The following is a 17,240-nucleotide window of genomic DNA, read 5'->3' as shown; positions in this document are numbered from 1 at the left end:
TTACTATATTGTACATGGATATAACTGCTGAAAGGAAAGTTAAAAGTCACCTTTTCTTTCTTTTATATTTCCCTTTAGAAGCTTCCTTCCTTCCTTTTTCTTTTTTTCTTCCTTTCTCCCCTTCCTCTTCCTCCCTTTCTTTTCCTTCTTTTCTTCAGTTCTCCCTCCCTCCCTCTCATTCTTCCTTCCTTTTCCCCCTTCCTTCCCTTCTTCTGAAGAGACTTTTATTCTGGCAAAAGCACAAGGGAGGAGGGGGGAGGAGGCAGAGGAGTGGAAGCCGAACTCCGATGGAAACGAAAGAGAAAGAAATCACAAGGACCCCCTCCCTCCCCCTCCCCTCTCTCTCTCTCTCTCTCTGAGCTTTCTCCGTGGTTTTGATGGAGGGGAGGAGGGGGGAGGAAGGAACTTGAAGGCCCCCAGGGCCTGAAGGGGGGGTCTGGACCCCCAAACCTCCCCCTTCCCTTTGTCCCTGGTGGATATGTAGTTCAAAACCATCAGGGGGCACACATTTCTCATTCCTTATCTATTTGAATCAAGCCCATTATAACAGTTCATAAGGAACAGAGAGCACAAAAGAGGCAAATGTGAAGAGTTTCAAGCTCTACATGTATATTTCAGAGTTCAGATATCAATGCTTTAGTAGAAGAAATTATGCACGCTCTCAAATATGTGTTCACTAGCTTCTTCTGCATCCATCCAACATGGTGAGCAATGCTTTTCTATGTGAAACAAGTTCCACACAATACCTCATGACCTCAAAAGAGTGTGGGAAGGGAAGTGAATAAATCCATTTATTTATTTCCTTTCACAGTGGAATCATATTCTGACTTTGAGCACTATCTACCAAATTAGCTTATACAAGGAAATTTTACTCTAGCATGAAAATCAGTCAGTTCCTGAACATTTTTTGGAATGATATAAAACCAACTAGTCTTGTAGTTCTGCTATTTGGAATGATTAAAATGCTCACAAAACCAAAACCTATCTCTTAAAGAAAGAACAGGGAATATTTGAACAGACAAAATATTCCAACAAGATTGTGGAGGATGTAAAAACAATCTTCATCTCTAAGATGACATATATCAGAAGAACAATGGAAACAGAACCAGTTTGCCTCTCATCCCACTATGCAGTTCACCAGCGGTCAAACAGAGTGAAACAAGTCAAGCTGAAGTACATGGTTTTTTACCCAGACAGACAGCTGTGGACAGAATCTGTAGCCCAGCTGGTTAATTCAGTCATCTTCTCAGGTGGGACTAAAGATTTTCTGGCCTTATGTTAAGTATAAAATCCTTGGTCTGATTCTAATGTTAAACCATAGTTTAGTTTAGTGTTATGTGGAGAAGTCACAACAAAAGCCTACCTTTCATGGTCTGCCAGAGAGACTACAACTATGGAGAAGCTGCATTTTTATTACTTTTTGTTACAGGTCTAGTTAAATAACTAGTAAATATTCATATGCAAAAGGATCTTGCAGCCCCTTTGAGATTAACTGAAAGACAGAACTTGCTAGCATGAGCTTTTCGTAGACTTGAGCCTACTTCCTTTCAAAGGCATCTACAAAAGCTCATGTTACCAACTTCTTTCTTTCAGTTAGTCTCAAAGGTGCTGCAAAATCACTTTGCATATTGATTTTCCAGACTAACACAGCTATGTCTTTGAATAGTCAATACTGTATACAATTACAGGTTGTCTCTCTTATCCAGAATTCCAAAATCTAAGATACTCCAAAATCTGAAACTCTATGCATGAGTGGCTGGGATAGTGACAGCTTTGCTTTCTGCGGGTTTATTGTGAACAAATTCTGTTTCATAAACAAAATTATTTAAAATATTGTGTATAAAATTACCTTTTAAGCTATGCATATAAGGTGTATACAAAACATGAATGCTTCAGTGAATCAACCAATATGAGTGGGCTAGGAATCTGGAAGTGGACATCTTGCCACCTTTGGGTTTGTAGTAGGATGCATCCTGTTGTGGGTCTGGGAGGAGGAAGAATTGGTAATCAGATTACTCAGAACTTTCTGATGCTTTCCTTATCTCTAGGTAAGGGTTACTTTGAGCAGGCATTGTGAAAAAGCCCTCCTTTGTTTCCCCGCTAAAACTGGCAGCCTCTCATAGCTCATTTTCAGTTTTAAAAAGCTATGGAAATCTCCATACATTTCCTGTATGAAGCCTAGCCTCTCATACAAAAAGCAAAATGCCTTAAGATGAGAGACTGAAGGGAGTATTGTTGTTGTGTGCCTTCAAGTCATTTCTGATTTATGGCCACCCTAAGGCAACCCTATCACATGATTTTCTGGGGCTGGGATTGTGGCACTCACCCAAGGTCACTCAGTGGGTTTCAATGGTCAATCGGGGAAACAAAGCCTGATTTTCAAAGTCCTAGTCCATCACTCAAACCACACTGGCTCCCAAGCCTATACAGCACCCGGAATTCCCAGATGGTCTCCCATGCAAGTACTAACCAGGCCCAACCCTGCATAGATCCTGAGATCAGATGAGATCAAGCATTTCCAGGAGAATATATGGAGTAATTTGCTTCTGGGCATAATTCAAAATGCTGGTGATGAACTTTATAGTCCTGAATCACTTAAGACATATCAGATCACTATGATTCCACTTTATTTGCTGTTGCTGCATTCTGTGGAGTCCTGGGACTTGTCGTCTGATGAAGCCTAAAGAGCTCTCTGGCAGAGAATTCTAAGGGCCCATTTCCACTTATGATTTAATTCGCGTGCAGATTCGCCCTCGCTCCGTGTTGGGGATCGAATCAAAAAGACTCCTTGTTCCCACTATGAAATAGTGTGATCGCTCCTTTTTGGGGGATGTTGTCTTCCCCACTAGGAGGAGGAGGAGGTGGCCAGTCTGGGGTGCAGGTTGTGTTGTGGGAGCCAGGCAGCGAGACAGGGGGCTCCTGGAGTGGCGATGCGGGGCACCTCCTGGCGAGCATGGCCAGCCTCAGCCGGAACCCCGCCTGTCTGGCCTCATCCCCAGGGGCGCCCAAATTGGGTGGTCTGGGTTTCTAGGGCCAAGTGAGGAAGGATTTGATCCCTGGACTCCTGCTCCTTGATGGGATATCATGTTTCAAATAAATAAACAAATAGTGAAAAACAAAAAAGGCTTCATGGGTTAAGTGGTTAACAAATGTAAGTCAATAAAAGGATGGATGGTTCACTTGAACACTAGTAAACCTTCGTCTGGAATGAAATAATTTTAAAAAGAACATTTAGAACAAATGGGCTTTCTTGAGAACATGAGAAATTTACCATTATGGGCTACAGTTTCCAGAATCCCATTGCCAACATGGCCAGTGACCATGCTAACGGGAAGATTCTGGGAATTGTAGGTCAAAACAGAGACATTTGCAGGTTCTAAGTTTCCTGGTGGCCATTTTCAGCTCAAGTTTCCTGACAAAGGTGGCTAGGTTTGTAGTTTGATCTATGCACTGAAGTTGGTGGGGTCTAAGAGGTTGGGTGCCAACTAGTGTTGCTAGGTTTTCGAAACAGCAATAAGGAACAGCTGAAATTCGTGACATTTGGAAGTGATAATCAGAAAGTAGCTATTGACAAGTTTGTGTCTTGCCTAAATAGCAAATGAAAGTATTGATTTCAATTAACTTAGACATATATTTTTTTCTGTAAAATTAACATATTGTCCACATTCATAAATTACACCATGCACTGATTTGGTGCATCTTGAAAAGCTTTTCAAGCCTCAAATAGAAGACACCACTTATAACAAGGGATACGTACCAGTCTGATAAAGGACACACTTTCTGAACCTCAATTAAGAGACATCTCTCATAATAAGGAACATCTGGCACCCATGGGGGCCAGAAATAGGGAGCATATAACTTGCTTGTTGAAACAACTCCACTGGCTACCAGTTCATTTCTGGGCGCAGTTCAAAGTGATGGTCACGCCCTATAAAGCCTTCCATGGCTTAGGTCCAGACTATCTGAAATACTGTTCTCTCTTCATGCAAACCTGCTAGGCTCCTAAGATCTATGGAGTCCCACCACTATAAGAGGCTTTCTTGGTGAGAACTTGAGAGAGAACCTTTTCAGTGGCTGCTCCCACCTTTGCAACTCTTTTCCATGGGAAGCTAGACTGCCCCCTTCCCTGCTTTTCTTTTGATGGCAGGTAACGGCATTTTTATTCAAACAGGCTTGTGTCAGGGAGGCTTTTATACTGAGTGTGTGTGCTTTAGATAAGGGTCAGGGGCTTTCCTAGCAGACAATGATCACCAATTAGCAGACCTAATCCTCTTTTGCATATCCTCCCACCCTGAGGCCCTGCCATCAACAACAGAAGAATACAGAAAGGACATTTTCTGCAACCGCTCCCAACTTATGGAACGGCCTGCCAGATGAGATCCGTCAAATTACTAATTTAGACAGCTTTAAGAAAGCCGTTTAAACAGATCTCTTCCAGCAGGCCTTCCCGTAATAAAAAAACCTCGGCCACACAAGATTCCCCCACACATGTGATGAGCCCATGGTTATCGGTTATTGGTATTGGTTATCGTTTTGGTTTTTAATTGTTGAATTTTACCCTTATACTGTTTAATCCTTTTTTAAGGGAGGGAGGTATTATGTATATATTGAGGCATATTAATCTCTGTACACCGCTTTGGTTGTCTTGACAAAAAATGGGATACAAATAAAAGTATTATTATTATTATTATTATTATTATTATTGATTTTAATCATTTTAAATTTTTTATTGCAAAATCCTTTTAACCATTTTATCTGTAAGCTGCCTAGCATCCCTTTCTGGGAGAAAGGCAGCATAGAAATGGACTAAATAAATAAATAGTTCAGCCTATGTTTTTTGTCACTGTGTCCTTACATATGCCTGAATGTCCTTAATTTGTTTTAATGTTTCAATCAGTAATTTATTTATTAATCTCTGTGTTATCATTGTTAGGCATGCCTTTTTGATCGTAAGATGGAGTATAAATAAACCCAATGAAAGCAATGTTAGTAAAATGAAAAGGATTCTAGAGAAAAGTGGGAAAGGTCATGAGTCACTTGGTTATCATACCTGCTGCTGAGACAAATGGGAAGGAATTTGGATCTATCTATGGAATACATATTTTATATCTGAAAGGAGGCTTTTCTTTCATAATGGAGCCTTCAAGCAGGCAGCCTCAACACCAAGATGGTGCAGTCCAGGAAGGATCCTTCATCACTATAGCATTTATTATTTGTTTGACTTGTATCTAACCTTTCTCTCAGAATTGAGACTCAAAGACAATCTATGACAAGTTTAAAAAGCACGTAAAGATAAAAAATAGGTAAAAGCATTGGCTATGATTCTGTATCACCTACAAAGCTAAGTAACCACTACACTTATGTAGCTAAGTACAGTTGGCCCTTCATATCCATGGATTCTGCACCCACAGATTCAACAATTCATGGCTTGATAATATTTTTCTAGAGAATTTCAAAAAGCAAACCTAGATTTTGCCATTTTATATAAGGGATACCATTTTACTATACAACTGTATGCAATAAGACTTGAGCATCCATGCATTTTGACATCAATGGAGGTGGGGGGTTGGCGGTTTGGAATCAAACCCTTAAAGACCTACTGTAGTCCTAGATCCACCCTGCCTTCAATCTCCGCATACTGAGCAGCAGCTTTTGCGAGCAACAGAGATCTGCCCCCCATCAAATCGGAAGCAGATGACTAACATTTCCTGTCCTGCCCCACAAGCAATATCCAGTGTGACAGCCAGAAGCAGGGTCCCTGTCACAACTCCCCCTCAGAAGATCGCTCACACGAGTAGCTAGAAACATCAGTTATATGCTTTCTGATCAAAATGGAAACAGATTCCCATTGCTTGCAGTAGCTGGTGCCTAGTAAGTAGGAATTAGGGGACTTTAACAGTCCCTTCATACTTCCTAAACTAGTGAATAAGTAGAGGTTGTAAATAAGAACTACAGTAGTCACAAATGTGTGTCTCTAGGTGAGTGATTCACAAACTCTGGCCTTCCAGGTGTTTTGGACTTCACTCTCAAAATTACTGACTATTGCCCAAAATGGCTGCAGCTGAAAGCCCAAAACACCTGGAAGGCCAAAGTTTGGGAATTACTGTTCTAGATAATCATTCCTAACTGTCCTAGTGAATCAGTATGTAGAGAGATCTTGTAGTATCTTTGAGATGCACTGAAAGAAAGAAGTTGGCAGCATGAGTTTAAGTCTACGAAAGCTCATGCTCCCAACTTCTTTCTTTCACTTTGTCTCAAAGGTGCTACAAGATCTCTCTACATATTGACTCCACAGACTAACACAGCTGTATCTTTGAATTCTGTCCTAGTGAATGCTGGCCATTATTTTAAAACAAACAAACCACAGAACTGAAAGAGACCATGAAGACCATGCAGTCCAACCCCTTTCCATGCATGGACATCCAGCAACAAACTATTAAAAGCACTCAGTCCATTGCCAAAAATAGGCTACTCATAGAATAAAAGCTTCTATGGCTGCTGGTGGAAACTGAACACATCTTAGAAGATTATCGCACCGGGGTTAAAACGTTCCCTGGTGCGTTCTAATGTGCACGCGTGAGGGTGCGCACAGAGCATGATGGGAACTCGATGGGGCCCAGAATGCTAGTTTACGGCACACAGGAACACTGCCACCGAGCGTTCCCATCAAGTTCTGGGGGACACCATTTCTGGGAACTGTTTCAAAGCGTCTCCAGAAATGACGTCCCCTGGAACTCAATGGGAACACTTGGTGGCAGCGTTCCTATGTGCAGTAAACTAGCATTCTGGGCCCCATCGGGTTCCCATTACGCTCCGTGCGCACCCCCACACATGCACGTTAGAACGCACAGGGGAATGTTTTAACTCCGGTGCGATAATCAGTCTCACTTGGCAGGGAGATGCACACCCTGGAAGCAGCCACTGAGAAGGCCCTTCATGGGTTCTGATGATAAACAGAGTTACAGGTAAATCTTGCCCAAAGGTAAACTGGCAGAGAACTTGCCTGTGTTAAGACTACTCTGGTGATCAAACTAGATCTTTCCCCCTCCCATAGGCCCTCTCTGGCTGTTTTCTGAGAAAGGGCTGGATATAAATCAGATAAATAGAATACAATTTAAAGTGGTGTAAATTTTTTATGGATAGTTGACAGACTATCATAAATTTGTCATACTATTTTTTTCATTGCTTTAGGAAGGTTTTATATAGTAATGGTAAAGCTGTAAAAAAATTAATAAAACCCTACATTATGGGGGGAAATATAATTTCCTAGTAAGGTCTGCTGAACTTTATCGCAATGGCTTATCTGCACAGACCAAAGTGTGATTAACAGCCTTCCATTCTGTTAACCCAGTGGTGGGACAGGAATTCCTTATGAATCGCAGATTCAAGTAAAGCAATCTATGTTTAGCATAGAAAGTAAGCCTGGAAAGCCTTTTATGTCCTCACTTTTTACTCAAAGGAATCCTTCCTTTACCATCCTTTCTTATGAGAGAACCAGCAGGCTAATGAATCAGTTAGTCACTTTTGTGGGATCTATTTAAAGGCCACTTTTAGTGGCCAAGACATACAAGACCATGTACCAGCCAAGCATCCCCCCCCCCGATCCCTCCAGTCTTTTGTACTTTTGCTTCTATACCCTAACATAGCTTTTCCCAATCTAGCACCCTCCATTATCCCCAGCCAACATTTGTGAGATGATGGTACTTGTAGTCCAGTACCTCTGGGATGGTGACAGGTTGGGGAAAGATGGCAAGAATTTGGAAAAGTTCCTTTTCTGAATTATTGCTCCCAGACACCTCCTAGACCCTTGTCCTCAGACTCTCTACTCAGGTCCTGCAGGCCAGGCCTGTGTCCTCCCTGACTGAGTCTAACCATCTGGCATATGGTCTTTCTCTCCTTCTATTGCCTTCCACCTTTTCTAGCATCATCTTTTCTAATGATTCATTTTTCCTCATGATGTGGCCAAAGCATGACAACCATAATCCAGTCATCTTGGCTTCCAGCGTTCAGATTCCATCTGTTCTAGAACCCATTTGTCTTCTTGGCCATCCATGGTATTCTCAGTACTTTTCTCCAACACCACATCTCAAACAGATTTATTTTCTTCCTATTGACTTTTTTTTTACTCTTCTGCTCTCACATCCATATATAATGATGGGGACTACAACAGATTAGACAATTCTCACTTTAGTGTTCAGAGTTATGTCTCTCAGTGGCCTTCGATACCATAGACCATTGTATCCTTCTGGAACGCCTGAGAGAGTTGGGAATCGCTGGCTCTGTTTTGAAGTGGCTACGTTCCTACCTCTCGGGCAGATTCCAGATGGTGATGCTGGGGGACAGCTGCTCCTCTATGAGAGAGCTGACATCTAGTGTCCCTCAGGGCACCATTCTGTCCCCCATGCTGTTTAACATTTACATGAAGCCGCTGGGTGAGATCATCCGGAGACATGGGCGGGGTGTTATCAGTATGCTGATGACACCCAAATTTATTTCTCTATGTCTCAGGCTGCTTCAGTGACCAAGGAGGGCATCTCCCCCCCTGAATGAATGCCTGAAGTCGGTAATGGATTGGATGAGGGAAAATAGACTTAAGCTGAATCCAAATAAAACAGAGGTACTCATGATAGGTAACCCCAATCCGGGTATGGAGATAAGTTTGCCAGTTCTAGATGGGGCCACACTTCCCCTGAAAGACTGTGTCCGCAGCTTGGGGGTGCTCCTGGATTTGTCGCTTCAACTGTCTTCTCAGATTGATGAGACAGCCAGGAGTGCCTGTTATCACCTTCGGCTGATACGCCAGTTGTGCCCCTACCTGGAGCAGCGGGACCTAGAAACGGTCGTACATGCTCTAGTAACCTCTCGCCTTGATTTCTGCAATGCACTCTACATGGGGCAACCTTTGTGCCACGTCCGGAAGCTCCAATTGATTCAAAACATGGCAGCCAGATTGGTTGCCGGAAAATCCAAGTTTAAAATCACTACAGTACATTGGCTGCCTATTAGCTTCCAGGAACAATACAAGGTGTTGGTTATCACCTATAAAGCCCTACATGGCCTGGGTTCAGTCTATTTGAAGGAACGCCTCCTCCCATACAATGCTTCCCTTACACTCCGATCCTCCGGGAAAAACCTTTTACAATCTAGAAAGACCAGACTGGCGGTGACCTCCCGGAAATCCTTCTCTGCCAGCGCTCCAAAAACTTGGAATGACTTGCCGGAACAGATTCGTCAGTTATCCTCACTCGAGGCTTTTAAAAAGGTGACAAAAACCTTTCTCTTTCGGCAGGCCTTTCCCGATTGATAATGTCCAGAACCAATTGAATCCCCCTTTTATTATTTTTCTTACTTGTGATTTGTTTTTAACTTTGATGTATTGTTATGTATTTTTAAAACATTTTTTATTGTTTAATTTTATAGTTGGGAGGGAGTGTTGGGTCGGAGTTTTGTGGGGCTTGTTGTTTTTATTGTTGTATATTGTATTTTCTTTGTTGTTACCCGCCTTGATCCTCAATCGGAAGAGGTGGGATATTATTATTATTATTCATGATCACTACTTTCATGGCTGCCCTTCCCAATTCTAGTCTTCATTTGCACTAGGATTTGTTTATTTGTCTTTCAGGAATTCATATCTCTCTCTCCCCACCGCCTTTCCAAGGCAGGATCTGCAGAACTTGGTAAGCTTGTTTTTGGGGGACTGTGTTCTTAGAAGTTCCCAGGAAGCATGTCCACTGGCTTGGGAATTGTTGGAGTCATAATATAAAAAATATGTTCAAGCATTAAGGAAGTAGGTAAGATTTTTAAAGCCTACTGGGAGTGAGGGCACCTTCATACATCTTTAGACCAGTGGCAGTTCCAGGCTCTCGGGAACCCTTGGGCTATGAACCACAGTCTAAGCCATTCCTACTCAACATACTCTCTTTGGACTCAATCTGCACAATTTTGCAGAGGGGTATCCAAGACTAGTGGAGTGCTCTGTCTCCTTATTTGCTATTACAGGTTGAGTAGCCCTTATCTGGAATTCCAAGATATGAAATACTCCAAAATCCAAAATTCTCCAAATAGGTGGGTGAGATAGTGACACCTTTGTTTTTTTTTATTGTTTGATGTACACAAACTTTATTTCATGCACATCATTATTTAAAAATATTGTGGATAAAATTACTGTCGGGCTACGTGTAGAAGGTGCAAATGAAAACATATATGAATTTTGTATTTAGACTTGGCTCCCTTCTCCAAGATATCTCATGATGTATATGCAAATATTCCAGAATCTGAAAAAACTCCAAAATCCAAAACAAATCTGGTCCCAAGTATTTTGGATAAGGTATACTCAACCTGTACTTGCTTGGTTGTGGAGAGGAGGTGAACATGGAGTAACTGACAAGATGATCTGGACCCAAGAGTGAATAATGGCAACCAAATGTGGACTCAGGTGGGCAACTACATGGGATACAGAGGCCAGATTCCCCTCAAAACCCCTGCTGCGGGTTACCCCCCCCCCCCCCGCAAGCTCAAATATTTAAGTTTTCTCTAGCAATACGGCAACAGGAAGTGATATTGTGTCATTACCTGTCACCATTTTGAGACTGCAGGAAAAAAACCCAGAGATACTGTGGGGTTCTGGGGGATGCCTCTAATGGTGGACAGGTTTGCTTGTTTATTTTTGCATGTTTTAACAAGTTTAGGGCATTCTACAAAAAATCCCCCCAAACCACAGTAATAATTGGGAGGAAGGGGTGTGAGGTTTTGGGACATGGGGGGCTTGTTATTTTATACATAAGCCTACCTGAGATCTTTTGATGCAGATGACACCAAATTAGGAGGAATAGCTAATACCCCAGAGGACAGGATGAAAATTCAAAATGGCTTTAATGAAATAGAATGCCAAAACTAACAAAATGCATTTGAACAGAGAGGAATATGAGGTTCAACACTTGGGCAGAAAAAATGAAATGCGCAGATATAAGATGGGTTGACAATAGTACCTATGAAAGGGATCTAGGAGTCCTAGTAGACCACAAGTTGAACATGAGTCAGCAGTGTGATGAAGGAGCTAAAAAGCCAATGTGATTCTCAGCTGCATCAGTGGAAGTATAATATCCAGATTGAGGGAAGTAATAGTACCAGGCTATTCTTCCTTGGTCTGACCTCACCTAGAATATTGTGTCCAGCTCGGCACAAGAATTCAGAAGGGATGTTGAGAAGGTGGAGCGTGTCCAGAGGGGGGCAACCAAAATATTGAAGGGTCTGGAAACCATGCCCTATTTAGGGAGCTGGGTAAATTTAGCCTGGAAAAAAGATTAAGAGGTGATATAATAGCCCTGTAAATATTTGAAGGGATGTCATATTGAAGATGGACAAAGCTTATTTTCTGTTGCTCCACAGACTAGGACATGGAACAATAGATTCAAACTGCAGGAAAAGAGATTCCACCTCATCATTAGGAGGAACTTTCGTACACATACTCCCTCGGAGAGTCTCCTTTGGAGATCTTTAAACAGAGGTTGGAGGTCCATGTGTTGGGGGTGCTTTGATTCTGTATTCCTGCATGGTAGGAGGTTGGACTGGATGGCCCTTGGGGTCTCTTCCAATTCTATGATTTTATGATTTATGATATAGGATAGGGTATAAATATTTTAATTAATAAATAAATAGTGGGGTCCAGGAGCTTCATGTGGCCTGTTCTATGCCCATACATGCTACAGCTTCTAAGAGTGACTTTTATTTGGCTGAATCTCCCAGAATATCTACAGCAAGCAAGGCCAATGGCCATGTTGGTTGGGAGATTCAGGGAGATGCAGTCCAAAAAGATTAACCTTTGAGTCTTTGGAAGGTGCCCAGCAATACCAACTTTTGATTCTGGCCCTAGCTGAACTAGTTTTCCCAGGAATATCTATCAAAAATAATGTGAAAAAGCTGTCTTCACTAAGCCAATTGGTCAATACATGAAATGTCACTAATGGGAGCACACTGTGAGAAGCAGGAAGACCAGGGAGAACTAGCAGGATTGTTTGTCTCTCTAGAGGCTCACAGGGAACACTCTACATTACTCCCTTTTTTCTTGCTAACGTGTATTAACATTCTGAGGCTGAACTTAAAAGAACAACAAGGAGGGTAGCAGAGATTCGCACCATTAGAATAACTTTACATTTATAATCCCATTGGTGCCGATGGTAAGACTGATTATTATGTTGGCAGTAAAAAAAACAAAAATGGAACTGCTCAGCAATAAAGCTAGATACATTTTTCCAAAGATTATTTGCCCTTGTCATCTTTATCCTTGATTTTATACCTGGGATGTGCAAATTTCAACATGACTGAAAAAAATTCTTTAGTAAGAATGAAACAATAAGATGCAAATTCCAAACACGGGTTCTTGGTCTGAAGGCCAGTGCTACAAAACATATTAAATGCAATGCAGCTTGGGACAATTAGGTTTGAAGAATTTCACTGAGTATGCCAAGTGTGGCAGAAAGCCAAAAATCTTGTATCTCTCAAGTCCTTACCTAAAATACTATCAACTTATTGCTCAATATATTCAGACAGTGTAAATTTCTATGTGCAAAAATATTAAGGAAATGTCACACTATATTGCAGCAGAGGGAGAAATACATACAAATTGGATTTCTCCTTGAAATGCATTTTTTCTCTCTCTCTAAGGAAAAATACATTGATGAATAGAATCATAGAATCATAGAATCATAGAATCATAGAGTTGGAAGAGACCGCAAGGGCCATCCAGTCCAACCCCCTGCCATGCAGGAAATCCAAATCAATGCATCCCCAGCAGATGGCCATCTAGCCTCTGCTTAAAGACTTCCAAGGAAGGAGACTCCACTACACTCCGGGGGAGTTTGTTCCACTGTTCCAGAGATCTGGAAACAATCGATGTTACATATGCGCAAATAGTTAAAAAGTGGGCTTTCTAAGTTCTCAGCTATTCTGTATTGACTTACGTGCTGAAGAATCATTTGGTGTTTGCCATGGAGGGCAATGTAGAGAATTCAGGGCATATTCCAGTGTGCACACTTAGACTTGGGAATACATTCCCGTATATATCCCACTTCTGTGGGCAAGGAGAGCCTTGGCTTGAGAGGGGAGGTAAAATATTAGCATCCTCTATTTCACTTTTTCAGTATGGACAACCTGCCAGCGCATTCCACCTATAATGCCCAGCTCTGGTGACTCCTTCGAGCCAAGCATTTGGGATGCAACTAGCTCTGAAGACCTGCATAAAGCAGCAACAGTCTTTCATAATATAGCGGAGCCTTGCCATACACAGGGGATCCATTCCGGACCCCCCGCATAAAGTGAATAACGCGTATGCTCGAGCCCCATTCAGTATAATGGGGCTTGTGCTCGCGGCGGTGCATGTGGGCCATTCATTTAATTTCCGCACGGCTTCCGCATAAACCAGAAGCTACGTATGGTGTGCTCACATATGTAGTAGGTGCACTGTAGTAGGGGAAACAGTGAATTTTCTGATCTTGACACTTTGCTATCTGAGCCAACAATTTCACTGTGCCTAGCTCTGTCTTGCGATTTTAGTTACAAGAGAAGCACCCTTGCCCATCATTACTGGTCCCAAAGAGAAGCCTTGAACCTAAGGAATTCCAGGCCTTTTTGTCATAACAGGTCAATAATCCAACAATTAAAGGCTTTGAATGCTTAATGGTTACTGTGATGGTGCATATTTAAATCTTTTCCTAATTACTTACATTCTCAAGTCTTTGTTCCTCTATCAACATAACATTCTGAATATTACGTGGAGATTCATGTTTTCCGGTGTGAACTAACGACTGTATTTGCTTTTGTGTTTGATAATTTCACCAAAAGAAATAAAATACAAAAATTTAAATAATGCAAGATAGACTGGAAGGTATAGTACCTTGAGGGGTAGCCAGCTGCACTGATTCGGATGGTCTCCAACACACCACAAGCTCTCAGTTGCTGGACTGCTCTCTTTGGATCAAAACTGCAAAGATACAATTTATATCATGTATGAATGTATCAATACAAGAAGTCCAAATGTCCTAACAAATGTACTTTAAAGATGGCAGTGTGACTGTTCATAAGACTAACCTTTATAGTAGGGCAGAAAACACATGGTACTCCATATTTTGTTAGACTGCATCTCCCACTACCCTTCCAAAACACAGCCAATGGCAAGGGATGTTGGGAAGTCCAGCTCCCCAACCCTGCTGCACAGGGTCAGCATTTGTGCTTTACTGGAGACTTACTGCTGGAACTATCACAGAAATTTGTCTTAGTAGAGAAGGCTCAATGCTCTTCGAAGGAGAGATTTATGTTAAAAACAATTTAAACTCTAATTAGAAGCTGTGAGGGGAGATGGCAATCAAGTATTAACAACATTGCAACCAAAGCAGCGCTATTAAGATCTTTCAAACGCAGTTCCCGGGTTTTGAGAACCTCTTTCTGTTATCACACAGGAATTATTTGGTTAAAGCATTCTTAAAACTGCATGTACAACATACTCCATCTTCATTCACTGATCACAGAGGAGAAGTGGCAGATAACTATTTTCTGATTTTAAGACCAGGAAGAATATGGGAGATTCGGGGACGGGGGTTGCTAAAAAAAAAAAAATCCCAGAAGTGGTCACCAGCAACTTCCCAAAGGCTATGGTTGGTGGTAGAATTACTGGCTATTTTAGTTGAGTTTTAACCTCCCAAACTTTTAAAATGCAATGTGTGGACCCTTGGAGACAGCAAAAACTGCTCTGAAGGCTGCACAGAACTTGTAGGCTGCACTTACTTCATTCCACAGTGATATGTGGTATCTCTCCATGGTCTCAGGTAGAGAAGTTTCTGTAGTTCTGATATCTGAGACTGTTTAAGATGAAGATATTAGCTGAACCTGGATCTTTATTCATGAAAAACTCTGCTTCTAAGTTTTGGATCCCCAAAACACAGGTCAACATGAGGAACAGAAAGACTCACCAATGTACTATTTGATCCTGGGCATTTAAAACATGTAGAGCCAGAATCAATGAGTAATTTTGACTTAATAATAATAATAATAATAATAAAAAGACTTAGCCTGCATGCATGACAACAGAGTAAGAAATGTGTCTCTTTTCGGTGTGTGCTGTGTTACAAATTCCATTAGGGCTTTCAGGCTCAAAGCAAGAAATCCATTATATAATCACCAAGTGAAATACGTATGAGTTGGCATTTAGTACATCGTTCCAGAACTCTGCTTACATGTACACAGTCATGCCATTTCTATACTAATAAATAACACTAGCAATTTTATTTTGTCTGAACATCTTTCATCATACAAACCCCCCAGCAATTCTTTCCACCAGCTGTAACAAACAGACTTCTCTGAAATGCTGCTGTTACTATCGAACTATGGCTGCCTTGGGGACAGAATACAGTAGTTACTTAGCAGTATGTGTAGCAAATGGCAAAGTGTATAACAAAGTGTATCACATAAGTGAGTTGGAGATCTTGGAGGAATATAACAGTGTGCAGGAATACCAACGGGGCATATAATACCACCTGAAGGTCTGTGACACTGAAGAGGAGAAAGACATGACCTTTGTTCCCCATGAGATTAAGGTTCAGAAGGGTAGATTCAAGTTGCACATTAGGAGAAATTTCTGGATTCGAGAATGGAACCAATTGCCTGGAGGATGGGGCACTCTGCTTTTCTGCAGATCTTCAAGCAAAAGCTAGATAACCTACTGCTCTACCTCTGTCAAATTGGTTTTACAGGATTTGGGACACTGAAACGTGGTCCAAATTAACATATTGGGGCTCCTCTAGTTCTAGTTTTCTAACACTGAGCAGACAGTTGGATGCCATAGTCTACCAGACACTCCACAGCTATTAAGATTTAATCCTTTTAATCTTTTTTATCAGGACAAGACAAGGAGACAGTGCATCACCATGGTCCAGAAACCTATTCTAACCTCATCATTCAAAGATGTGAGACACTCTGATGTGCATAAGAATCTCAGGAGACCTGCAAATACCTTTTTCTTGAAAGAGCCTGGTTGTGGTCATGCTTCCTCTTGGTTACAAAACAGATTCAACTCTAACTTGAGTTAAGAACAACAACCCAAAGAATGGCAGCTGTGTCAATAAGCTCTAGGCCCAACCAATTAAATGGTGCTTTTTCAAGCCATGGGCCTATTTAGTGGCCACTAAAAAGAATCAAGGAATTGCAGTATTCATTCCTTTAAAGCAGGGGTGGGGAACACATGACTCTCCAGATAGGGACATCCAGGGGTCGAGTCTTGTCTGATTTATTCAAGAAACAGCAATGCAGAAATAACCTCAGAATTACAACTCAGTGTATGTATTGTTTCAGCAATAATAGATATTGCATGTAAAATTATGTTTGCTATTATATCCTTTTGCAACATTCATTTCCTTAAAGCAGCTAGTGACTATAAAGGAGTTCAAGATTAGTGCCAAAGATCTTCTAACTGGGGGTGCACTAAATAATATATATGTAATAAAAAGCAATGTATTATCAAATGTCAGCAAGTGAGGTGATCCACATATTCATCAAAATTGTGTTGTTGTATCACCAGTTAGGAATAATGGTCTCATTTCTGTAATATTCCCACTGAATATCTCTTTCACAACACACATAATAGTCCTGCTTCTTTTCCATTATATTCCACACCACACTTGTTTTATTGGTTTCTGCTACTGATCTGGTATTTGTTTTTATAAATCTGCACTGATAGGAAGAAGCTAAAATAAAAGCCAAAAACACCTCCATATAAACAACATGTTTAAGATAACATGGAGGGGAAAAAGTGAATCATATTGTAATATATTGCAACAACACTATGAAAGGAATACCAGTCTCAGTAATAAACATTATTATTTTCACAACTATAGCTGTATTTGTTAGTCTGTTGCAGCAAAAACGAGTACGAGCCTTTTGGCATCTTTCTGCCAGCCTTTAAGACAACAAAAGACTGTTGATTTTTAAAAATAATTCTGCTCTGCATCATGAAAAGTAAATAGAATACTTTCTCCCTGTCTCAGTAGCCCTATTTAAGTGTTCTTTCCCCATGTGACTACTATCATGTTAAGGGAGGGAAGAGATACATTGTAAGTCTATTGTTCTATAGCCCCCACTCAATGATGTCTGAACTTCTAAAAGCAGGAGAACTTGCTTTTTTGTAATTAAGAATATTCCACACATGATTCAGATCACTAATTTTCCAAAATAAGGGATGAGCAACTTGCAGC

The 17,240-nt window shown here is 41.2% G+C and overlaps 1 protein-coding gene across 5 annotated transcripts in view; it reads right to left on the bottom strand.

Moving 5' to 3' along the window:
- MYO5B (myosin VB) overlaps nucleotides 1-17,240 on the bottom strand; it is a 391,629-nt gene that overhangs the window by 106,923 nt on the left and 267,466 nt on the right. For all 5 annotated transcript variants that reach the window (XM_042448811.1, XM_042448812.1, XM_042448813.1 and 2 more), the window contains one exon: nucleotides 13,892-13,978. In XM_042448811.1, the coding sequence (XP_042304745.1) occupies nucleotides 13,892-13,978 (87 nt within the window). The remainder of the gene's footprint in view (nucleotides 1-13,891; nucleotides 13,979-17,240) is intronic.

Source organism: Sceloporus undulatus, chromosome 2 (assembly GCF_019175285.1).
Source record: "Sceloporus undulatus isolate JIND9_A2432 ecotype Alabama chromosome 2, SceUnd_v1.1, whole genome shotgun sequence".
In the NCBI taxonomy this organism is placed as follows: domain Eukaryota; kingdom Metazoa; phylum Chordata; class Lepidosauria; order Squamata; family Phrynosomatidae; genus Sceloporus; species Sceloporus undulatus.
The sequence above is the reverse complement of the archived record's forward strand: the minus strand, read 5'-3'. Positions and strand labels throughout refer to the sequence as shown.